This window comes from Thalassophryne amazonica, chromosome 6 (genome assembly GCF_902500255.1).
Source record: "Thalassophryne amazonica chromosome 6, fThaAma1.1, whole genome shotgun sequence".
NCBI lineage: Eukaryota > Metazoa > Chordata > Actinopteri > Batrachoidiformes > Batrachoididae > Thalassophryne > Thalassophryne amazonica.
The window spans coordinates 103,990,714-104,016,140 of record NC_047108.1 but is presented as its reverse complement, the minus strand read 5'-3'; the positions used below and the strand labels follow the sequence as shown (position 1 = coordinate 104,016,140).

The 25,427-nt window shown below is 39.9% G+C and overlaps 2 protein-coding genes and 1 pseudogene across 4 annotated transcripts in view; 2 read left to right on the top strand and 1 right to left on the bottom strand.

Moving 5' to 3' along the window:
- The first annotated feature begins 3,372 nt into the window (after window positions 1-3,372).
- On the top strand, window positions 3,373-25,066 carry LOC117512825 (LETM1 domain-containing protein 1-like). Of its 3 annotated transcripts, XM_034173064.1 has the most exons (10): window positions 3,373-3,526; window positions 9,449-9,603; window positions 10,651-10,766; window positions 14,500-14,582; window positions 14,762-14,936; window positions 15,032-15,133; window positions 15,254-15,406; window positions 15,507-15,603; window positions 15,686-15,738; window positions 23,984-25,066. In XM_034173064.1, the coding sequence occupies exons 1-10, from the start codon at window positions 3,411-3,413 to the stop codon at window positions 24,005-24,007; spliced, it is 1,074 nt and encodes a 357-aa protein (XP_034028955.1). In that variant the 5' UTR covers window positions 3,373-3,410; the 3' UTR covers window positions 24,008-25,066. The 3 variants fall into 3 exon arrangements, with proteins under 3 accessions (XP_034028955.1, XP_034028954.1, XP_034028956.1); XM_034173063.1 differs by lacking the exon at window positions 23,984-25,066 and having other exon boundaries at window positions 15,686-16,054; XM_034173065.1 differs by lacking the exons at window positions 9,449-9,603; window positions 23,984-25,066 and having other exon boundaries at window positions 3,385-3,526; window positions 15,686-16,054.
- LOC117512829 lies at window positions 16,558-25,066 on the top strand (annotated as a pseudogene).
- The window catches only part of LOC117512827 (CD63 antigen-like), a 22,717-nt gene continuing 21,926 nt past the window's right edge, over window positions 24,637-25,427 (bottom strand). The window contains 1 exon segment of the mRNA XM_034173066.1: window positions 24,637-25,378. Within this exon segment, the coding sequence (XP_034028957.1) occupies window positions 25,313-25,378 (66 nt within the window). The 3' untranslated portion in view covers window positions 24,637-25,312.

Sequence of the window (25,427 nt, the reverse complement as noted above, 5' to 3'; positions counted from 1 at the left end):
CATGTGCAATTAAAAAATAAATGTTACCATTTGACGCATTGCACCCGAGTCAGCCTTAGGCTAATTTGCATCTGCAGTTCCTGAACACAGATAAATATAACAAATATAAAAACATCAAATATCACGAATAAATACAACACAACCGAAACGTTAAACATCACTTAACAGATAAAAACATATAGCAGCACTATGCCCCTCATAAGCACACACATATACATAATCATAGGGTGTTATTATTATTATTATTTCTCATGCTTAATATGACATAAAGAAGAAAATGATATGCATTATATAAGTTGTATGAATTTTTATTGGCTAATATATCAAATTTCTAAAAAGAGTCCATATTTAGAGTGTTGACCCTTCTTCTGTAGGACTTGTTCAGTTCACTTGTGAATTCCTTTGTGAATCAGCAGCTGGGGGTAATTGTGTTGAATGTTGAACTGAAGTCTATAAACTTCATTCTAACACCTTAGTGTCCAGGTGAGTGAGGGCTCAGTGGAGGGCAGTTGGGATGGCATCATCAGTCAAGCGACTGGACCGACTGGAATGGGTCCAAGGAAGGGGGGGAGGGCAGACATATGCATGACTAGCCATTCAAAGCACTTCATGAGGATTGGAGTGAGTGCAACCGCATGGTAGTCATTGAAGCAAGATGGAGAAGACTTCTTCAGAACAGGAATGATGGTGGTGACTTTGAGACATTTGGGATCAACAGCCTGATTCAATGAGGTGTTGAAGATCTCTGTGTGAAGACCTGAGTTCCTCATCACAGTCTCTCAGTAAGTGACCAGAAATATTGTCAGGAACCAGAGCTTTACGTGCATTGACCCTGCTGAGGGATCTCCTCAGGCTGGCCAGGAACAGTTTCAACACCTGGAAGGGAGGGGATGGGTTCTTGCGTGCAGGGGTGATGTTGTGTATCTCAAAGTAAGCAATGAAGTCATTCAGCTTGTTCAGCAGAGAGGTGGAGCTGTTGGAGGTCTGCGGTGTGGGTTTGTCATCTGTCATGGTTTGTATCCCCTGCCAGAGACTTCAAGTGTCTCTTCTGTCACTGAGGTGTAGAGCAATCTTCCTGGAGTTCTGCTTCTTGGCCTCTCTGATGTCACATGACTGGTTGGGCCTTGTTGTCCTCAGGCCCACTTCGTTTCCAGCTCTGAAAGCAGTGTTTCTTTCCCTGAGGAGTCTGTAGACCATCCTTGTAAGCCATGGCATGTGATTGGCCTGAACGGTCTTGATGTTCGTGACATCATCAATACACTTTGAGATGTAGGCAGTGAAAGTCTCTGTATACTCCTGAAGGTCCATAGTGTTGCTGTGGGTGACAGTCTGCTTGAACATATTCCAGTCTGTAGTGGAGAAACGTTCTTGAAGTGGCTCTAAAGACCCTTCCGGCTACACATGTACCTTGCTCCGAACTGGTTAGTGACTTTAACCAGTGGCCTGTATGCTAGCATTAGCATAATGTGGTCAGAGGCACTGATATGGAGGAGGGGCAGGGCCTTAGTCTCCTCTCTGAGTGGTGAAGACATTGTGTAGGAAAGTTGATATGTTTGTACAATTTGGGAAACACAGTCTTTGGGTCTGCATAGTTGAAGTTACCTGCCAAGATAAGAAAAGCATCTGGGTTGACTTTCTGCTGCTCACTGTTGTACTGCTACAGGTTGTCCAGTGCCTCACTCCTGCTGTTATTGGAGCTGGGAGGGATGTAGACAGCAACAAGCAGTATGGCTGTAAATTCCATCGGTAGATAGAAGAGTCTGCACTTGATAATCATAAACTCCATCAGTGATGAGCAGTGTTTGCAGACCACAACAATGTCATGGGACCAAGTATCATTGATGTAAACACAGAGTCCTCCACCGAGGGGCTTTCCTCCATCAATGAGAGCATCTGGTCGAGCTGAATAGAACAGTCTGGCACGACGCTGTTGAGATATGTTTCCACAAACAGAAAAACAAAGCACTGTCTCACAGTCCTCATAGATGATCAGAGTGTACGTAGTCCGGTTTGTTGTCCAATGAGCATACGTTGGCCAGTAGGATGGTGGGGAAAGCCAGCTTGTGTGGAGTAGCCTCACCCAGATACCCCCTCTTCTGTTTCCTCTAACGTCGCTTGTGGCGCTTCCACTATAGGTAAGATGCAGAAATGAAGGTCGGTATTGGTGTGGAGTAGACCACAGTCCTGTAGCTCTACAATGTATGAAAGTCTATAAATGTGACTCTGTCAATGTTGAGCAGGAACTCATGGCTCCACGAGCGTCTTAGCGTAGGACGTGACAGTGGACGTGACGAGGATGAACAAAAACAACAATGCTGACAGGACAAAAAAACACAAAAACACCATTTTGTTGGGACAGAGAGGAGCTGCTGCATGTGTCTGTGCTGCCATCATTTTTTAAGAAAAAAAATATTCCTTTGTCCACGAGAAGGAGGTGTGTCTCTCAGGATCTGCTTTTCCAAAAGCCATGTTGTGTTCTATGCAAGATTTTGAAGCAGTCAAGGTGTCCCATGATGATACCAGACTGGACAATGTGTTCCTGTTCCATCAGTTTACACACCATATCGACGTTAGTGATATGCACCTGTAATTGACTACTTTCTTCAAGACAGGAACAACATTAGCCTCATTACGGTCTGTGTGACTGTGATTATACAAGTCCTGGAAAATCATGGTGAGGATTGGAGCAAACTGCTGCCTTCATCGGTAGTTGGGCTTTGTGGCTTTGAAATTCCTCTTCAACATCTGGACTCCATTTTGGTGTAATCACCATACTCTGGGGGGGGGGGGGGGGGGGGGGGGTTATGACTGTAGCATCTTCCTCTGTGAATACTGAGGCAAACTGTTGGTTGTGCAGAGCTGCCTGCATGTTGGGATGACTTTGGAGGATGCCACGCTCCTCTTGTAGTGGTCCCATACAGCATGAGTCCTTTTTGAGAGATTTAACATACAAGAATAGGTGTTTGACTTTGTTACCACTGTCTGCGTCTAGGATGTCCACGAGGTGTTCATAGTATCCCTTCTTTTTGTGTCTTCATCCCTGTGAGGTCCTTGAGACTTTTGTGTGCCTATAATAATAATCTTTATTTAACGAGGTAGAAATTCCATTGAGATAGAAACCTCTTTTACAAGGATGACCTATGTTTCCTCGGTGCCCTCTTTTTGTCTTCTGGAGAGACTTTTTATGATGGTGGTTGCCCGCATGCTGGAGGTCCATTTTTGGATGCTTTCATACACGTCAGTCCGACACAAACCAACAAATAGACAGAAAAACTATCATGATGCGTCGGTTTCAGCATGTTTTCTGTGCAGTAGATTCCACATTCCGGGAAAAAAAAAAAGGTGGCGCTAGTGCACGCCAAGCTAGATGCCAAACGTCGTAAAAACACATAGAAGAAGAACTTCAGAGAATGGCGCTGTCCTGTTCAAGATTCTCTAGTTATTTATCTTTGGTCCGACTGAGTTGTTTTAGGAAATACGGGCCGCCAAATGGTCAGTATTCTCGCTTCGTTGCCTGTCCGTTCAGGTAGAGTTAAATTTCTTAACGTTTAACGCGTTCACCGTGTCACTGCATAAATATATTGGCTAATCCTTTGCTAAGCTAATGTTAGCCATTGATTCAGGATGAGGGGCATTATAACATCTACAGCCCCTAAGCGGTATACTACAATAAGAAAATAATAAAATAACAGGCTTAAAATCAAGTTGAAGATATTACAACTGTTACTTAAGTCACATTAAATTTAGACGCCAGAAAGCCTCACCAGTCCACAGCAATTATCGATGTCTTTATCCTTCCCTTTATAAAAATTGCACATTCAGCTTCAAATTGTTTAAAAGAGGTACTGGATTGAATATCAGAAGGCAGAGTTGAACATCTTTTCTCCATCATAGCAAAACAGTTTCTTTACTGAGGCGCTAGTAATAGGTACAAGATATGAACTGTTTTGTGTATGTTAATTTCTATTTTATGTCAACGATCATAGGGTGTGCCTAATCTAGGGTTTAAAAAATAATTATATATATATATATATATATATATATATATATATATATATATATATATGTATGTATGTATGGGTGATTCTTTAACTACGGGCACTATTGGCCTTGTAAATGTAATTTCCACCACACCATTGCCTTACAATATAAAGCACCTTGGGGCAACTGTTTGTTGTGATTTGGCGCTATATACATGTGCTCTGATGTCACTGTTGATCTCCATAGAAACTACCCAAACAATCTTTCATACAAACTGTTTAAAGGGACATTACAGTGTTGTGGTGGAAATTACGGCAATAGTGTGGGACAACTACATTTTGTTTAAAAAAAAAATCACAACAGTTGTATGACATTGAATACCCCAATTATGTTTTGATTATTTTACAGATATTTTATTCAGAGATATTTTAAAACATTAGAAAAAACGTTTCTTTACCATTCATTTTTATCATTGAAGATCTAAAGTCTGGGTGTGGGACAAGCACAAAACGGCAATATTTGCATATAATGATGCTGAAAAAAGGTGAAAAAGTCATCATAGACTACTAGAGCAAATTTCTTAACACACTTTCATTGTAAAGATAACTGTAAAAGTGTGAAGTTTCCCCTTTTTTCTGTTTTTCATACAATATGATCAAAGGACATAATAAGTACCCATAGTCTAAGAATCACCCATATACACAACTCCTGGCAAAAATTATGGAATCACCGGCCTCGGAGGATGTTCATTCAGTTGTTTAATTTTGTAGAAAAAAAGCAGATCACAGACATGACACAAAACTAAAGTCATTTCAAATGGCAACTTTCTGGCTTTAAGAAACACTATAAGAAATCAGGAAAAAAAATTGTGGCAGTCAGTAACGGTTACTTTTTTAGACCAACCAGAGGGAAAAAAATATGGAATCACTCAATTCTGAGGAAAAAATTATGGAATCATGAAAAACAAAAGAACGCTCCAACACATCACTAGTATTTTGTTGCACCACCTCTGGCTTTTATAACAGCTTGCAGTCTCTGAGGCATGGACTTAATGAGTGACAAACAGTACTCTTCATCAATCTGGCTCCAACTTTCTCTGATTGCTGTTGCCAGATCAGCTTTTCAGGTTGGAGCCTTGTCATGGACCATTTTCTTCAACTTCCACCAAACATTTTCAATTGGATTAAGATCCGGACTATTTGCAGGCCATGACATTGACCTTATGTGTCTTTTTGCAAGGAATGTTTTCACAGTTTTTGCTCTATGGCAAGATGCATGATCATCTTGAAAAATGATTTCATCATCCCCAGACATCCTTTCAATTGATGGGATAAGAAAAGTGTCCAAAATATCAACGTAAACTTGTGCATTTATTGATGATGTAATGACAGCCATCTCCCCAGTGCCTTTACCTGACATGCAGCCCCATATCATCAATGACTGTGGAAATTTCCATGTTCTCTTCAGGCAGTCATCTTTATAAATCTCATTGGAATGGCACCAAACCAAAGTTCCAGCATCATCACCTTGCCCAATGCAGATTCGAGATTAATCACTGAATATGACTTTCATCCAGTCATCCACAGTCCACGATTGCTTTTCTTACAGTTTGGTCACAGACATTGACTCCAGTTTCCTCCCATTCGTTCCTCATTTGTTTTGTTGTGCGTTTTGGATTTTTGAGACATATTGCTTTAAGTTTTCTGTCTTGATGCTTTGATGTCTTCCTTGGTCTACCAGTATGTTTGCCTTTAACAACCTTCCCATGTTGTTTGTATTTGGTCCAGAGTTTAGACACAGCTGACTGTGAACAACCAACATCTTTTGCAACATTGCGTGATGATGTACCCTCTTTTAAGAGTTTGATAATCCTCTCCTTTGTTTCAATTGACATCTCTCGTGTTGGAGCCATGATTCATGTCAGTCCACTTGGTGCAACAGCTCTCCAAGGTGTGATCACTCCTTTTTAGATGCAGACTAACGAGCAGATCTGATTTGATGCAGGTGTTAGTTTTGGGGATGAAAATTTACAGGGTGATTCCATAATTTATTTCTCAAAATTGAGTGAGTCCATATTTTTTTTCCCTCTGGTTGGTCTAAAAAAGTAACCGTTTCTGACTGCCACAATTTTTTTTTCTTGATTTCTTATAGTGTTTCTTAAAGCCAGAAAGTTGCCATTTGAAATGACTTTAGTTTTGTGTCATGTCTGTGATCTGCTTTTTTACTACAAAATTAAACAACTGAATGAACATCCTCTGAGGCCGGTGATTCCATAATTTTTGCCAGGGGTTGTATATATATTCATTCCTCACTGTATATATATGTGTGTGTGTTTATTTGTTTTCTTGGATCCCCATTAGCTGCAGCTATTCTTCCTGGGGTCCATCCAAATTCACAAACACAATATATCAAAAATACATAAAAAAAATATGTAAGCAAAAAATGAAAAAAAAAAAAAAAAAAAAAAAAATATATATATATATATATATATATATATATATATATATATCAAATCAAAAACTATTGTCACACATGGGCAAAGAAAATTGTCTAATGTTGAAAGGTTTGACCCAGATTGCTTGTTATACCAACAGATGCAGTTTCAGAAGTTTTTTAAAAAGACATTAATTAGAAGTGAGTTTAATGTAATCTGGTAATAAATTCCATTCCTTCATACCCGTAAATATGATAGTGTTTTTAATGGCATTAGTCCTGGCCACAGGTAGCGTAAAGTTTCCCACCACAGCATGTCTAGTTCTGTATCTATGATTTTCTGAACTGAAAGAAAAGTTCCTAAACAAAATATAAGGTAACTTGGTGACAATAATCTTTCTGGTAAACATGATAAGTGAATACAAAAGTCTGTCTTTAACAAACAGCCCGTTTAAATTCTTGTGCATTGTGATGATATTTGTCCTACAACTGCACTTAAGTACTACACAAGCTATTTTGAATAACCTGCAATTTATTTATCATTTCTCCAGTAGCATTTGACCAGACTACTGGGCAATAGTCCAGGTACACTAATAACAATGCTTTAATAGCATGTAGCATGAATCAAATCAAATCAATTTTATTTATATAGCGCCAAATCACAACAACAGTTGCCACAAGGTGCTCTATATTGCAAGGCAAAAACCATGCAATAATTACAGAAAAACCCCAACGGTCAAAACGACCCCCTATGAGCAAGCACTTGGCTACAGTGGGAAGGAAAAACTCCCTTTTAACAGGAAGAAACCTCCAGCAGAACCAGGCTCAGGGAGGGGCAGTCTTCTGCTGGGACTGGTTGGGGCTGAGGGGAGAGAATCAGGAAAAAGACATGCTGTGGAAGACAGCAGAGATCAATCACTAATGATTAAATGCAGAGTGGTGCATACAGAGCAAAAAGAGAAAGAAACACTCAGTGCATCATGGGAAACCCCCAGCAGTCTAAGTCTATAGCAGCATAACTAAGTGATGGTTCAGGGTCACCTGATCCAGCCCTAACTATAAGCCTTAGCAAAAAGGAAAGTTTTAAGCCTAATTGGATTGGATTGGTGACCTCTACTGGTGGTTGGCTCTCACTGCGGTATTGTATCACTTCCTGTTCCGGAGCACAGCGGTGTTTTGCTGTATCTGTTAGCTGTTTAATCTGCGTAGTTAGATTGATCTAGATAACTAGATAACGATTTGTTTCACAGTGTAATCTTCACGTGCCTTAACTAAAGCACTCCCTCTGCTGAATCACCTCTAAATTATTTACACATTATTCACTTTGTGTGTTTTTAGGAATCCGCTAGCTTAGCGCAGCTACTAGCTGTTAGCCGGTTTAGCATGGCGGCTTCTCCTGTCTCTCCCGCACTTCTCTGCTCTGGGTGTGAAATGTTTAGTTATTCCTCTGCCTCCTTTAGCAGTAATGGTACTTATAATAAGTGTAGCTTATTCGTAGCTTTGGAGGCCAGGCTGGGCGAATTGGAGACTCGGCTCCGCACCTTGGAAAATCCTACAGCTAGCCAGGCCCCTGTAGTCGGTGCGGACCAAGGTAGCTTAGCCGCCGTTAGCTGTCCTCCAGCAGATCCCGAGCAGCCGGGATCAATGAATCAATGTAGTACAACTTAAAAACCTTGCATGTCTTTTCATAATCGAGACACCCCTGCCCATTTTTATAAAAATATTATTTATATGTTTTTTCCATGATAGTTTTGAGTCTACAATTGCACCCAGCAACTCTCATGTACTTGATTACCCAGTCAAATACCTTGTGCAGTTCCATATTTAAAACAGTTTCTAAATCATTGTGTGAGCGTGCTGATGCATAAATGGTAGAATCATCTGCATACATCACTATATTAACTTTATCAAAAATATATGGTAAATCATTTGTGAAAATAGTAAATAATAATGGACCGAGACAACTCCCTTGTGGCACACCTCATACTACACTCCTGGTGCTAGAGAAGTTGCCATTAAAAAACACTCTGTGTTCTGTTAGATAGGTAGTTATAAAACCAGTTAAGAGCTGATAGCTCAAAACTGTAACCAGTGAGTTTTTCTAATAACAAATCATGATCAGTAATATCAAAAGCAGCAGAGAAGTCGAGAAACACAGTACCGACTATATTCTTTTTTTCAGCCAATCATCGGACATATGAGTCAGCGCCGTGGCAGTGGAGTGACTCTTTCTATATGCATGTTGGAAATCCAAGATTAAGTTATTCGAAGAAAAATAGTTACTAATTTGCTCATATACAATAGACTCCATAATTTTTCCTAACACAGGTAGAATACTTATAGGTTGACTATTTAAAGTCGAGAACAGGCTTTTCTTATTTTTCGGTAGTGGGATCATTTTTGCCTGTTTCCACACTTGCGGACATGTGTTGCAAGTAAAACTGAGGTTTATTATATGAGTTAAAACAGGAGCAATACATAAACTAGATTGTTTCCTGATCTCATCCTGGTCACGCCGGCTAACCTTGTCTCTACCAGACTGATTGTGTACTCTGTCATATATAATCAGTTTTTCAGGGCTGTTTTCACTTCACCCTGGAACATGTATAAAGTGCCTCAGTATACTCATGTTAAACTCCAGTTGTGGAGTCATGCAAATCTATCCTGTAATGCTTATGTTTAGAGATGGGCCTGATCCAATCCAGTGTCGGTATTGGGTCCGATATTCATGTTCTTCGTGTATCTGATATTGGAGGCACGGGACTGATCCACTTACTGATCCAAGCCCTCGCCACATTGACAAATGTATGCATAATTGAGCGTGCTTCTAACTCCATGGAGATTTGTGGTCGCTGATGACGCTTGTCCAAAGACAAATGGCAGCGATTATATAACCTTCACACTTAAATGTTGGTGCCTGATTTACGAATGACTCAGTACTTTAATGTTTTATAGTTTGTATTTAATTTTAATCCACAGTAGATTTGCACAGTGTTGCTCTTATGAGTCATTTGTCTGTCCCTCTTTGTTTCAGGTTGTCCACATCTAGACATTACTCATCATCCACAGACAGACATGGTATTGGTCGATATGTTGCATCCAGACTTCAGTATGCAAACAACAAATACGAAGGTTTCCTCAAAAGACGATTTCCTAATTTTTATCAGCTTCATCACATTTTTATAGAAGGTAATCATCCATTTAATTCACATCAGAATCAGAAAACCTGCAGCATTCTATGAAGCTAACTGTTGTGCATGTTATACGGTACATTTTGACAGGCTCAAAATGTCACCTTATGGTGTTTCTGTGTATGCTCTCAGTTGTCCAGGTGGTTTCCATAGTAGAGAAGCTTGAATCTTCGACTGGACTGGGTTGCTTGACGCGGGGGACATTTCACTTCAATTGCAGAAGCTTCCTCAGCTAAAATTCTTGCTGTAGTAGTCTGTAGTCTAAAATCTTAGCCAGAGAGAAGAAATGGTTTGAGAGAGGGGCCAAGGAGGCAAACAGTTGAAACCCAGCCTTAACCGGGGAGGGGGGCTGAGACACGCTTTGTCCCCTGTTTACAATGGGGTACTCAGGTCAAAGCAGTTTCAGTCTTTTGTTCATGGTAATGAGTCATTCACATCATCAGGAGAGTCGTCAAGGGAGCCATCAGGAGAGGCGTCCGTCCCATCATTAGGAGGGCCAGCTGCCCTGTCATTAGGAGGGTGCTAACTAGAGCACAATAGGTGCTAATTAGAGCTATTGTTTAGTCACTCGCCTATAGCAGTCTGCCTCTGGGTAGGAGGGGTCTGGTTAGGTTTAAAACTCCAGCTTTTGTGGCTTCTGTCATTCTTCTCTGCAAGAGTCAAGACAGAAGTCAGACTACCAGAGCAAGAATTTTAGCTGAGGATGCTTCTGCGATTTGAAACGTCCTTGCATCAAGCAGCCCAGTCCAGTCGAAGATTCAAGCTTCTCTACACCTTATGGTGGTTTTAGCTGCACCCAACATTCAAAATTTTGTGCAGTTGAATCTGAATTATTATTTTTCCTTGTAGAAGAGATTAGAAATTGTTTTGGGAACTCAGCAGAGCAGATCATGTGCTGTTTGGTTTTCTATTTAGGTGCCTCAATTTCAAGGGTGAAATAAACTTTCAGATTCTCCTTTCATCAGATCCTAAGATAAGATAAGAATCTGATATTAATTCAGTTCATTGTAAAACTACATATTCATTGTCATAACTATTTTTCCAGGATTTAAGCTACTTTTTCATGATACCAAAGATGTGTGGAGAATAAGAGCAAAGATGCTGTGTCATGGAATACAGTTCCAGGATTTACCCTACAGGGAAATGGAGAAACTCAGACAGGTGGGTCAGTGTTTGTGTGTGCATCTTTGCTGAATACAACTGTTGCTAGACATCTGGACCCAGACATATCATGTACCAGCTACTATTCTAGCTCGTCCAGTTGAGCATGCTCATTTGTTCAAATACCACACAGACCATTTACTGATCTTGACCCTAACTCTCCCCTTTACACGTATATTTGTTACATACTTTTATTTAAAGTTACTTACACGTTAAGAAAACAAAATCAGTCATAAGTATGGCAAATACAAGTTTCAGATCAACACATGAAACAGGACATGGATTTGCTTTCTTGACTTTCTGATATAAAGTGATACTACTGAGTGACAATTGTAACATGCAGGGCATCTCCGACATTTACAATTTCAACATTACATCATCTGTTGTGCTCAAAGGTTTACATACCCTGGAAATTTTATTTTTATTATTTTATTGGCCATTTTTCAGAGAATATGAATGATAACACAAAAACTTTTTTCATTCATGGTTATTGGCTGGGTGGAGCTATTTATTGTCAAACAACTGTGTTTACTTTTTTTAAATCATAATGACAACAGAAACTAACCAAATGACCCTGATCAAAAGTTTATATACACCTGTGCTTAATACATGTATTGTCCCCTTTAACATCAATATAGTGCAGCAGATACCAGAATATTTACAAAGGAATCCTTCAAATGGTGATACAAGCACCAAATCTGGAAAAGTACACCTTAGATATTACTCTTGAAAAAACCGAGGGGCCACTTGAATTTTCAGTAGGCGGGCACTTAGGGGTCAAAATATAAAAATGCTCCAGTCATATTGAAACTTATACCACATTATTTGTCTGATTGTAAAGATTCCAAAAAGGTATAGTTTGGACTATCTATGACTGAATTCTACTAGCTAGGAGTTACGGGGTAAAAACAACAACAATGGTGACAAAGTTCAGTTTGTAAAGGGGTCAAAAGATAGTTGCTCCAATTTTGTTCAAAGATGATGCAAATTATTGGTTGAGTTAATAGGGTTTCAAAAAGGAATAGTTTGCACCATGTATCATGTTTAGTTATCGCATTACGGGGTAATCTGTCACATGTCGTAGAATTCAATGGATGGCAACTTTATTTGACCTTTACTTTAGAGACCAAGCATTCAGCACAGTCAAAACTACTCCATTTATTAATCCAAGTAGCTCAATCAACAATTTGCACCATTTTTTACTAAAATTGGAGCAGCTTTAACTTTTGACCCCTGTACAAACTGAAATTGACCTTTGTCACCATTCTTAAGGTTTTTACCCCATAACACCATAACATTCAGTCATAGATAGTCCAAACTATACTTTTTTGGAATCTTTATGATCAGACAAATAGTGTGGTAAGATTTTCAAAATGATTGAAGCATTTTTATATTTTAACCCCTGTGTAATTCTTCAATTGACCCCTACGTGGCCGCCTATTGAAAATTCAAGTGGCCTGTCGGTTTTTTCAAAAGAGCAATGTCTAAGGAGAATTTGTGCTGGATTTAGTGCTTGTATCACCATGTGAAGTATTGTTTCAGTTATTTGCTGCACTATGAACAGCTTGGAGTCTTTTGTGGTAGTTGTGGATGAGGCTCTTTATTTTATCTGATGGTAAAGCTGCCACTGAATGTGTATTGGACTTTATTTACATCAATTACAAAGAAATACAAACAGTTAGACACTCTGATAAATCTGCATGGAGTAGACAGTTCTCAAAAACTGAGTGATTGTGCAAGAAGGAGAAAAGGAAAGACACCAAAACACCCAGACAACCCAGAAGAAGTTATAAGCTTATGTGGTTGTGATTGGAGAAATTGTGCACCATGGAAATTTTGCATTTTGCATCACCACTCTTAACTTCATAGTGGAGCAGAGCATAAAAGGATATTCTTTCAGCAAAACTGATCAGATCTAGGCTTGCACCTCAGATGTATCTTCTGGCAATTTGTAACTAAACTTTCAGGTCTTCTTTTTAAGAAACTCCTCTATACCACTTAATGCAGCTGTATAACTGCTCAGTGCTCACACTCTTAAAATAAATTATTTCTGCTTCAATGTGGATTGGGCAGCTCATTTATTTTGAAGCCAAGCTACAGTGTTAACTAAAATGAAAAAAGTGCAGATTGTTTTGTTTGTGAGGTGAGTGGTGGGCGGGTTCTTTGCAACAGGGTGAAAATCACTGGGTGCAGGTGCAGCTGAGCGCAGCATACTGTCTGTGCAGGATGGCGGTAGGTTCAAAGACTCACTGTTTGCCGACCTCTTTAAATCTCCTCTTGAAATGTAATATACATTTGTAATCCCATGAAAAGCATGCCACACCTTCAGCAGAGGACACTTTTCATTTGTTAACATATATATTTTAGCTTTGCAGTACTTACTTGTTATAATCGCATATATTGGCACATAGACTGCACACACTATGAGCAGTCACTTTATGTCAGAATAATTCATTTATTTATTTTAGTTTATTTCTTTCAGATGTGTACATGTAAGAACATTAATAGTCCATAGATGAAAAAGTAAAAATCAGGTATAAAATAAAGTTACAAACAATATAACCACTAAACAAGCACCTTAAAAATCATTCATTCATAACAAGTGTATACATGACTATTCCAGCGTGCAAGCAATAATGAGGATAAGCAAAAATCAGTTCTAACAAACAAAGCAACAGTAATGAGCAAAGGCAGTTCATGAATTTAAAAGCAGTTCTTCTGTACCATTTCAGGATATGACCTAACATTGTTGGATACAAACATGGAACTAGCACTACATCTACAGCTCAGGTTATGAAGGATTCTAAAAGCATCATTATAAGCAAACTTTTTGAAAGAATCCACCATCATTTCAACATTTTACACATAGGATCCTTAAATCAGATATCTAGTGTTTGACAAAACAGTTCACTGCTCTGTTGATGTTGTGGAATCTATGGATTCTCTGATTGCGGCACTTGAGTTTGAAGCTGAGTGGGGAATTGGCGTATCTGTGTTTGTGATTGGCCTGGACCAAGACTGATTCAGGCTTTTAATAACTTCCTGGAATTAGCCATTAGAAATGTATCTGTATGTGGTGAAAGTGTGGAACTTGTCAAAGCACTCACTTATCTTGGCAGTGACATTCACATCACTCTGCCTTTGAAATCGAGAGATGCTTGGGAAGAGCTTATGGAATCACGAGGTTGCTGGACAGAGGTGTTTGACAGTGTCAGTATCTTTGCAGGAGAACGAAGGTCCAACTCTTTAGGGTCCTGGTACTAATCCTGTCTTGGTGTATGGTTGTGAGACTTTGGTGTTAAGCACCTAAGGTGAGGACTGCATGTCTTTGGTACCAGGTCCCTTTGGAGGGTCCTTAGTTACCGCTGGAGTGACTTTGTGTCAAATAACTGGTTACGTAGGAAGTCTAAGGTCAGGAGTATCACTTGTGTTGCGGGGGAGCATCAGCGTCAACATTCTGGCCATGTGGTGAGTTTCTCTGTGTGTTTCTCTGTGCAGACATCTGGTCCATGCACTGCATCCAGTATGCAGTGGATGGACCAGTTGTCTGCCTGGGTGGTTGCTATCCAGAACCCAAGGTGGTGTCGTGGGTGTGTTGAAGCGCAGCACCAGCACATGCTCCCAGACTTGACTGACGCAGTACAGTTGTTCAAACCTCGAGGTGTTGTGTTTAAGGTGTGCAGTTATTCTGTGTTTTTTCCATTATGCACTGTACTTGTTGCCTTTGTTTCAGTTTCACAGAAACCTGATCAAAGCCATCCCACTGCTGATGATATCCATACCTCCTTTTGCAAACTTCTTGGTTTTTGTCTTGATGTGAGTGACTTTGTTTTTTTCTTCTTTTAACCATTATGTTGAAACTCTGATTCATATTCGGGACTTTATCTTGAAATAGTAACACCTTGTATGTTGGATTGTTTTTGCTGTCTTTATTATATCACACCATCCCCTTGTCTCGTTTCTCTTCATAACCGCTCACTGCTGTTTACTGCCAGGTACCTTTTCCCGCGTCAGCTCCTGATCCCTCATTTCTGGACTCCGAGGCAGCAGGTAGAGTTTCGGGGAGTATATCACTCCTTCAGAGCTCAACACCACCAGCCAGTGCTCAGAGGGCTCGAGGACATGAGCCAGCAGGTCAAAGACGTCCGACTTAATGACCTGTGCACTAAAGTAGGTGAACAGTTCATATTCTCAACTAAAGGAAATCCCTGTAGTGTAGTGAGGACCATAACAGCAGGATGAGATCAATTGGGGTGTATTTTCAGGTACAGCGTGGAGGACACCCCAAAGTGTCAGAGATCATCGCTGTTCGAAGTCTGTTCTCTCGACCTCCACTGGGTATAAAGAGAATGAACGTGGACCAAATGGTCAGTAAAACGATATTAACCTGTACCAATGAATGCAAGCGCTGCTCGTTCAGCAGATATTTAATGTGAAAATGTTGCTCAAAACATTTTAACACTGTGCTCCATCTTCATGCCATTTAGAGGCATATGTGCCGCCTGCTCTTCTTGACGCCTCACCTCCCAGGGTTTCTGATTGGCCGAAGGTTAAAAAGCCACGTGCTGGAGCTGCTCCTGTTGGACCGCGCCCTCATGAGGCTCCGCCCTCAGCAGCTGACTGAGTCAGAACTCAAACAGGTCAGTTATTCTGCACAGCCTGGCTGGTCATCGGTCAACCCTGATTCTCAGGATAAATGCTTCATGTTACTTTGTTACAAAATTATTTTTCTCTTTCAAGGCTTGTTATGTCAGAGGCCTCAATTCTGATGGGCTGAACCTTAACCAGTGCCACGAGTGGTTATCCCAGTGGCTTCAGGTGTCGACTTCACTAAAAGGTATTTTTTCATTTAATCTTTTTTTGTGGCATCACTTATCTAATATTTGTCATTATCACTGATTTTGTTTTCATTTTTACAGAATCTGAGGTGTCGCTGCTGTTGTACAACCTTGTATTGCTTTCTGTCAACTACCCAAAGAGCTCCAGCCCTCACTGACAAATCTGAAGCACTGTGCTCTCCGAGTGTCAACTGCTACCTTTTGCCAAGAAGAAGACGAAGAAATGAAACAAATAAAAGCTGCTCCAGTCAAGATTTTTCTCATGATTTGTTTTTTTTTGTTTTTTTGAGCTCACGCCATCCTCACAGTAAGAAGTTCTACAGTGTCTGTTCTGGAAACTTTAGAATCATCTTGTTTGCCAATTAAAGTTCTTGCTGTCTGCAGTGAACTCTTGTAGGAAAACAACATTCAGAAGAAGTGACAAAATAAATACTGGTACCACCACCCAGGAAAGACATCCAGTTACCAGAACATTATCAGCGTGAAATGTGTCACTTTTTTATTGGGGAATCACTTTGTGTATCTTTAAATGAAAAGTTTGCTTTGTGTATTATTTACAAATAGTACCTCATTAGAGATGAAAGTTGCGATGCACTGAATGATATTCAGTGAAGCTCAGGCAATAATGCAGCTTGCAGTTTTTGCGCTGTCTGAGGCCACTTTAAGGCTCAAAGATTAACACAGAACAAACAGAGTAAAGAGCAGCATGTTCATTAGTACTTTACAGCCAGTTGATATGTTGGTGGAACAGCAGGTTCACATTCCATTCTTCAAAATGTAGATTTTAGGTGGTGGTTGTCAACAAATGAGAACTGAATTTTGTTAACTTATGTTGTCACTTTTACTCTGAGAGAACAAGTACAACAAAACTTTTCAGCCTCGAGAGAAGGAAGTAATTGTGTCTGATTATAAACTGTCAAAAGTCGACTGAATACAGTAAACTTTAAAAAAGGCTTCATCTAGCTATTAATTGTAAAGATATTTATGCTCATCTGAGACGCTAAATGTGTTGGTGTTACACATCGTGGGCACTTTAATTAGTTAATTGGTTGCTTTAAGAGTTTAAACTGGCACGTTTGCACAATTTATTTTATTTATTTATTTATTTGAGCAGAGTCAGTACAAAGAGGAAGTGCACGCCACTTTTGCAGGTGTAGTAAAAGGTAAATTGTTTTGATTTCTGTCTTTGCACAAACTGGCAAAACACACTTGAAATGTTTGCAGTGGACATTCTGTTGAAATATTGATGTGGCCAAAATTTTATATTTTCTTTTCCAGGATATATATTCAGTAGATCTTTCTGCGACCCAACAAACGGGCAGAATGAAAATGAAAGCATAAAGTGAAACGAAAGCAGATTTTCTCTAAACTGCGGTTCTGCGCCAACTGTGCTACGTAACCGCGGTGTTCACACTCCGGGAAAAAGGGTGGCGCTAATGCACCACTTAGCCGGATGACTAACCGTTTTAAATCACAGACGAAGAAGTACTTTAACAGAATGGCGCTGTTCTGTTCAAGATTGAGTAGTTATTTAGCTTTGATCCGACTGAATTGTTTTAGGAAATACGAGCCAGCAAATGATCAGTATACTCGCTACGTGGCCTGCCAGTTCAGGTAGAGTTAAATTTCTTAACGTTTAACACTTTCATGGTGTTTCACTGTATAAATACTTTGGCTGAACTTTTGCTAAGCCAAGGTTCGTCAGACTGACAGCGAATAAACGTGTTAAGATTTGTTGATCAATATCACAATAAATGTGGATTAAGTTCCTAAGATATTGAGGGCATTTTTGTTACGAAATTGATATTCTTCCGTGACCGGAAGATGACTTAACTCTATTTGTCCGGAACACGCTGGGACAGGAGCACGAGAGTGACGGGGGGGGGCGTTAGGGGAAAGGGGAGGGTTAGAAATGGCAAAAAAAAAAAAAAAAAAACAGCACAACGGCTCACGAAAATAATAAAAACCATGTGACTCCCTAAAGTGGATCGCGTGATGACGTCATGCGGTCGAGCAATCACAGCGTGTTACGGACAAACAGTCAAAGTAAGTTCTTTTCCGGTCACGGAAGAATATCTACTGCCTTTTTGTTAAACTATTATTTTTAAACTATTTATTTTATCAGCTGGTTCGAAAAATGTTGAAAACAACTTTTGAACTTACACTATATTTCATTTAGATTTTAACTTGCAAGTAGTCCAATTCACAATAATAATTAATTTAGTCATTTAAAACGGGAGACAATGAACTGATAGTCAAGACTGACAGTAAAACTAGAGGGCAGTCAGACTGCATACCTTTGTCTTGCACACCCTCACAGTGAGGCTACTGACGATTCTGGATTTGCAATCTGCTTGATTGGTCCGTCATCTTGCTGAATCCGGATTGTTTGTTCGTCTTGTCCTGGTCACGTTGGTGAGGACTGTCTTTACCATGGTAACCTCTCTGTCTTACATTATCAGTTTTTCCAGTGTTAACTTCCACTATCCAGGTTGTTCAGGTTGTCCACAGGTAAATTCAGCTTGGGACTCCGAGTGCGGTCGCATCTCCTCCACTCTCCCTTATCTCTGCTGTCTGCTTTAATCTTCAAGTTCCTACTTCACCAGTCTGTGAATTCCTCAAATTATATTGGATACTGGTTCTATTGGACTACTATTGGATTAACCGTGGAATTGATTAGCTGGTCTCTGAATGCTATTGACACCATCTTTTCTACAAGAAGGTAAGGACCGGGGGATCCTACCTGCCCAGATGGAATGCATCCTGCGGGCTATGTTCTCGACTCCTGGGGGTCTTGGCGTATTGCATGCTTGGCGCATTTCTCTGTTGAGGACGTCGAAGATTTATTCACATTTGGTCTTATGGTAGCAAGGCTGGTACTCTCTGGCTTATGTGCTGTCCTGATCTATCAGAAAATTGGCAAGACGGCGGCATCAAGAACCACGGCCCCTCGCTTGTCCGTCATGATTAACGAGGTGGGCAAGGCATTGCATTCTCAGACTGCGATGACTCTTGAACTCAGACGCAAGTTGGATGACATCTTGGAGCAGATGCGTGCCTTGCAGATGAAGTTGAAGGTTTCGGAGGCCGGGGAATATTCTTAATTCATAATTGGGAATATTCTTAATTCATAATTGGGATTTGGTTGTTCACGTGGAACTTTAAAAAAGTGTTTTTCACTGCTCAAACCACAATACGGCAGGCTATCAAGCCTAAAGGACAAATTGCCTGACTGTTTTCCTCCAGAGGAATGTCTTCAGGCCTGTTTGTGTTTTTATTATTATTATTTATAAGTAATTTTAATTTCAGCTCAATTTATTTTAATTTATATAGCACCAAATCACAACAAAGTTGCCTCAAAGCACTTCACACAAGTAAGGTCTAACTTTACCAACCCTTACCAATCTATAGATTTCCTTTGTGTCACTCTGACAAGTCATTTGTCTGTCCCTCTTTGGTTCAGGTTGTCCACATGTAAATGTTTCTCATCATCCCCAGCCAGACATGGAATTGGTCAACATGTTGCGTCCATACTTCAGTCCGCATACAACAAATATGAAGGTTTCCTCAAGAGAAGATTTCCTGCTTTTTATAAGATTCATCACACTTTGGTGGAAGGTATTCTCCCATTTAATTCACATCAGAAAGTCTGCAGCATTTTATGTAGTTAAGTGCTGTGCATGTTACATATTTTGAAAGGATCAGAACTCCACCATGACGGCTTTAGCTGCACCTTATGAACACCAACATTCAAAATTTGTGAAGTTGAATCTGAATGATTTGTTTTAACTTATAGAGACATTTAGAAATTGTTTAATTTGAAAATTAGGTTCATTTATGAATGGCTTCATATTTAGGCACTTTCGGGATCTTCTTTCATGAGATTCAAAAATAAAGAAAACGTTAGTACAATGTATTTTGTCTGGCATCAGATAGACTGGTATATTTCAACTTGCATGCATTTATTCTGAAATCTAAGTTAATGTCTCACCAGCAGAACACGAGGGTTATCACAGTTTGTCTGGCATTAATCTGTGGTTCAGTAGTACTCTATGTACATTTTGCATGCCTAGATTAAAAAAAAAAGTTATTAAAATGGTTTTGTAGCATTACATAATTCACTGTAATAAACAACTTGGAGTATACACCTCTGTTTTAAAATTTGAATTTATTGTAAAAAAAAAATACAAAAAAATTTATCACTATTATTTTTCTAGGAATCAAGCTAATGCTTCATGATACCAACGATGTGAGGAAAATAATAGCAAAGGTTCGATATGATGGAATACTGCCCCAGGAGGTTATCTTACAGGGAACTGGAGAAAGTCAGACAGGTGAGTCATTGTGCATATGTCACTTACTGAAAAGAATGTTATACGGAAAGTATTCACAGCACTTCACTTTTTCCACATTTTGTTTTGTTACAGCTTTATTACAAAACTGAGCAAATTATTTTTTTCCCTCAAAATTCTACTCACATCACCCCATAATGACATGAAAAAAAAATTATTTTTATTTTTTTGCAAATTTAGGAAAAATAATACTAATTAAAAAAACTAAGAAATCACATACCTAAGTATTCACACCCTTTTCTCAATACTTTGTTGATGCACCTTTGGCAGCAGTTACAGTCTCATGTCTTATTGAATATGATGCCACAAGCTTGGTGCACCTCTTTGCAGCACCCCTCAGGCTCCATCAGGTTGGATGGGGAGCGTCGGTGCACAGCCATTTTCAGATCTCTCCAGAGATGTTCAATCAGAGTCAGGTCTGGACTCTGGCTGGGCCACTCAAGGACATTCACAATTGTCCTGAAGCCACTTCTTTGATATCTTGGCTGTGTGCCTAGGGTCATTGTCCTGCTAAAAGATGAACCGTCAACCTAGTCTGAGTTCAAGAGTGCTCTGGAGCAAGTTTTCATCCAGGATGTCTCTGTACATTGCCACATTCATCTTTCCATCAAGCCTGACTCATCCCTCAGTTCCTGCCGCTGAAAACATCCCCATAGCATGATGCTGCCACCACCATGCTTCACTGTAGGGATGGTGCCTGGTTTGCTCCAAACATGGCGCCCGGGCACTCACACCAAAGAGTGTCAATCTTTGTCTCATCAGACCAGAAAATTTTGTTTCTCATGGTCTGAGAGTCCTTCAGGTACCTTTTGTCAAACTCCAGGCAGGCTGCCATGTGCCTTTTACTAAGGAGTGTCTTCTGTCTGGCCACTCTACCATAGAGGCCTGATTGGTGGATTGCTGTAGAGATGGCTGTCCTGGAAGGTTCTCCTCTCTCCACAGAGGAATGCTGGAGCTCTGACAGACTGACCATTGGGTTCTTGGTCACCTCCCTGACTAAGGCCCTTTGTTTTTTTACATTTGACCCCTGTACAAACTGAAATTGACCTGTCACAATTTCAGCTGTATTAATCCTGTTAACACTACAACATTTGAATCACAGATAGTCCAAACTGGTACCTTTTCAGAATCCTTATGATCAAATAATGCAGTATACTTTTCAGTATGATTGGAGCATTTTAAAGTTTTGACCCCCTGTATAATCTTTCATTAACTTCATTGGGCAGCATGGTGGATTAGTGGTAGCGCTTTTGCCTCACAGTAAGAAGGTCATGGCATCGATTCCCACCTGTGGCCTTTCTGTGTGGAGTTTGCCATGTTCTCCCCTGGTTTTGCGTGGGCTTCCCTCCCACATCTAAAGACATGCAGGTTAGGTGAATTGTAAACTTTATAATTCTCCAGGTCTCTGTGTAAGAGAGATTTTCATCCCAATGGGACTAACCTGGTTTAATAATGGTTAAATTATAATGAAACCCCTACCTGGCTCTAGCTACCATCTTGAGATGGCTATTGTACATTTTTGTGTAAGTCATAGTATACTGAGGCTGGAGTCAAAGTGTTGCTTGGGAATCTTCAATGGTACAGATTATGCCAACATTTGCTTCAGGCTCATGGACTGTGTGTAAACTGGGGTTTGATTCCTGTTCATGCTGTGTCCTTGAGAAAGACACTTCATTTGCACTGTCTCAGTCACCCAGCTGTAAATAGGTACTAGGTTTGGTTGGCTGGAAAGTAACCTGCGTCAGAGTGGGTCCAATCCAAGGGGGACTGTAGACTCCTATCTGCTTCACGCTACAGAATCTGAGTATAAGCATGGGGAATCAATGGGCTTTGGGTCCTAATAAAAGACTTGTAGAATAGAGACTATAACCTTTTTCAATATTTTATTTATGTTGGGGTAATTGATAAGAGGCCACCATCATTTAAAAATTCTACATGTGGGATCTTTACATTCTATCTCATATTTAACAGGTTTACTGTTGTGTTAAGGTGTGCAGTTATTCTCTGTTCAATTCCATTAGGCACTATACGTACTGTTACCTTTTTGTTTCAGTTTCGCAGAGATGCAATCAAGCCATCCCACTCATGATTATAATGATCCCCTCCTTTTGCAAACTACTTGTTTTTTATCTGGATGTGAGTTACTTTGCTTTCTCTTCTTTCAAACATTGTTGAAGTCTCTGATTCATATTCAGGGACTTTATCTTGAATAGTAACACCTTGTATGTTGGATTGTTTTTTGCTGTCTTTATTATATCACACCATCCCCTTGTCTTGTTTCTCTTCATAACCGCTCACTGCTGTTTACTGCCAGGTACTTTTTCCCGCGTCAGCTCCTGATCCCTCATTTCTGGACTCCGAGGCAGCAGGTAGAGTTTCGGGGAGTATATCACTCCTTCAGAGCTCAACACCACCAGCCATGCTCAGAGGGCTTGAGGACATGAGCCAGCAGGTCAAAGATGTCCGACTTAATGAACCTGTACACTAAAGTAGGTGAACAGTTCATATTCTCAACTAAAGGAAATCCCTGTAGTGTAGTGAGGACCATAACAGCAGGATGAGATCAATTGTGGTGTATTTTCAGGTACAGCGTGGGGGACACCCCAAAGTGTCGGAGATCCTCGCTGTTCGAAGCCTGTTCTCTCAAGCTCCACTGGGTATAAAGAGAATGAACGTGGATCAAATGGTCAGTAAAACGATATTCTAATCCAAATCCAGCATTTGCTCGATTTATTTTTCTGTAAGTAATTTGACCTGGATCTGTGTTTTCAGTGAAAGACCACTTCACCACTGAAGGCTACATCTAAACCTGCATAACAATGTAGTTTGACAAAAGTGTTATGCAGACCGTTGTTTCAAGGAAATGTTGCTAGATTCTTGGTGTGGAGTCATCAAATATTCACAGTATTTATCAGTTATCACAGCAGTAATTGCAATATTTACATCGGTCGGCGAGGCTTACCGTAGCAACAGCGTCTTCATGCCAAACTGGAAATTCTGTGAGCAGACCCATAGATTTCTCCATCTGGTTAATTGCATGGAGTATTCTGTATCAGAATCCACATCAATACTTTTGTATAATAGATTAAATTCACCATTTCGACATCGTCCCTCGTTCCACCAGTTACTCTCGCTCTCAGCTGACAGTGCTATTGACATCTCGCCTAGCAACGCAGTCAGAGCATGGAGTAATACATCACATGCGAAACTGTTAATATTTTGCCACCGTCAACACTATATTTTATTTCAGAAATCTCACGATTAACCAATCAGATTTGCGGAAAATGTAATTGGATTAGAATGGGATAATAACCCCCTTGTGTCTGATGATTTGCGGATATTAATGCTGGATTTTATGGTTGCAAATTGAGTTTTACCGGTGACGCGTTAGTGGAGCCAGTAAAACGGAATCAAATACGACAGGGTTATTCCCTAATTAACCTGTACCAATGAATGCAAGCGCTGCTCGTTCAGCAGATATTTAATGTGAAAATGTTGTTCAAAAACATTTACACACTGTGCTCCATCTTCATGCCATTTAGAGGCATATGTGCCGCCTGCTCTTCTTGACGCCTCACCTCCCAGGGTTTCTGATTGGCCGAAGGTTAAAAAGCCATGCGCTGGAGCTGCTCCTGTTGGACCGCGCCCTCATGATGCTCCGCCCTCAGCAGCTGACTGAGTCAGAACTCAAACAGGTCAGTTATTCTGCACAGCCTGGCTGGTCATCAGTCAACCCTGATTCTCAGCATAAATGCTTCATGTTACTTGGTTACAAAATTATTTTTCTCTTTCAAGGCTTGTTATGTCAGAGGCCTCAATTCTGATGGACTGAACCTAACCAGTGCCACGAATGGTTATCCCAGTGGCTTCAGGTGTCGCTTCACCTGAAAGGTATTTTTCCATTTGATCTGTTTCAGGGGCATCACTTATTTATATTTAATGTCATTATCACCGGTTTGTTTTCATTTTTACAGAATCTGAGGTGTCACTGCTGTTGTACAACCTCGTGTTGCTTTCTGTCAACTACCCAAACAGCTCCAGCCCTCACTGACAAATCTGAAGCTAACTGTTTTGTTTCATATAAGAGGCAAAAACAAATTACAGCTGCTCTTGTCAATATCTTTTTTTTTTTTTTCAGATCTCAAGTCAGGTCCACAATAAAATGTTCTGTGTCTGTTCTGGAAACTTTAGAATAATCTTGTTTGCAGACAGCAAAAACTTTAATTACCAACAACATTCAGAGGAAGTGACAATAACCAATACCACCAAACAAGAAAGACAACCAGTTACTTGAACATTATTAGAGTAAAGTCACTTTTATTGGGGATGTAAATTCAATTTATTTTCATTGATATAGCGCACATCACAACAAAGTTGCCTCAAGGGACTTCACACAAGTAAGGTCTAACCTACCAACTTTAAAAGAAGAGCTTGGTTTGTGTATTGTTTCAGAAAATATATAGTAGTACCTCATAAGAGACTGAAGTTGGGATGCACTGATTAATATCCACTGAAGCGTGGCAAAATGCAGCTTGCAGCCGCTTTATATGTTGGCAGAACCAACAAGTTTCATATTCCTTCTTTAAAATGTAGACACTGACCAGCATTTTCAAACATTTGATACTTGTTAACTGGCACACCCTCTTGTGCTGGTCAGACCACACGTTGCACAATGTTATTTTTGTTTGGGGGGGGGGGTGGCGCAGCAGAATGTCAGTACAAAGAGGAAGTGCACACCACTTTTGCAGGTGTAATACAAAAGGTAAAATGTGTTACTTCCTGTGCGCAATACACTTGAAATGTGAGTTGCAAACATTCTGTTGAATGAATATGAATCTTCTGAAATATGTTGACTTTTGAATATTGTATTGCTCCGCCAATAACATGTGGGCCTGTGTCTGAAATAAATACTGAAATTATTTGAAGATTTAAAAAGCATTTGTCATTGACTTTACATTTCAGTTAAAGTCAAATGTAAATGTAAAGGGTCTTTATTTATAAAATAGATACTGGGTACCAGCAAGATAACAATTCAGGTCAAATAGATTCAAAGTTTATAACAGTACAAAGAAAGTAAAAGATGTTAGAATTCCTCAAAACCAATAAGATAACATCAAATCAGATCAAAAAACAAAAACCTAACAAATGTCATTTTGCCTTCCAAACCGCATTCAGCATCTAAAGAATGGCACTGCTAAACTATGAAATATTTGATAATCAATATAAATGAAAACATTGTTTTGTGCATCAATAACTAAAGCTGTCAGATGAGTATATCCAACGTTTCTAAATGAGTCTCCAAACAGATGTGCCCTGAACAAACTGTTTCTTGGGTGTGAGGGGGGGGGGGGGGGGATCACATGACCTCGTAGCCACTGTGGATGCCTCTCATCAATATGCAGGCGAACACAATGCCCATAATCTGAAAGGAAAACGCACAACAGAACACTGGCGTGAATAGATGCTGATTT

Bases quoted from the DNA above. Each gene is read 5' to 3' on its own strand.
- LOC117512825 (XM_034173064.1), top strand. From the start codon at position 3,411: ATGGCGCTGTCCTGTTCAAGATTCTCTAGTTATTTATCTTTGGTCCGA. The intron at 10,767-14,499 runs GTGGGTCAGTGT...CCTTTGTTTCAG, and splicing joins AAATGGAGAAACTCAGACAG to TTTCACAGAAACCTGATCAA. The intron at 14,583-14,761 runs GTGAGTGACTTT...GTTTACTGCCAG, and splicing joins TTCTTGGTTTTTGTCTTGAT to GTACCTTTTCCCGCGTCAGC.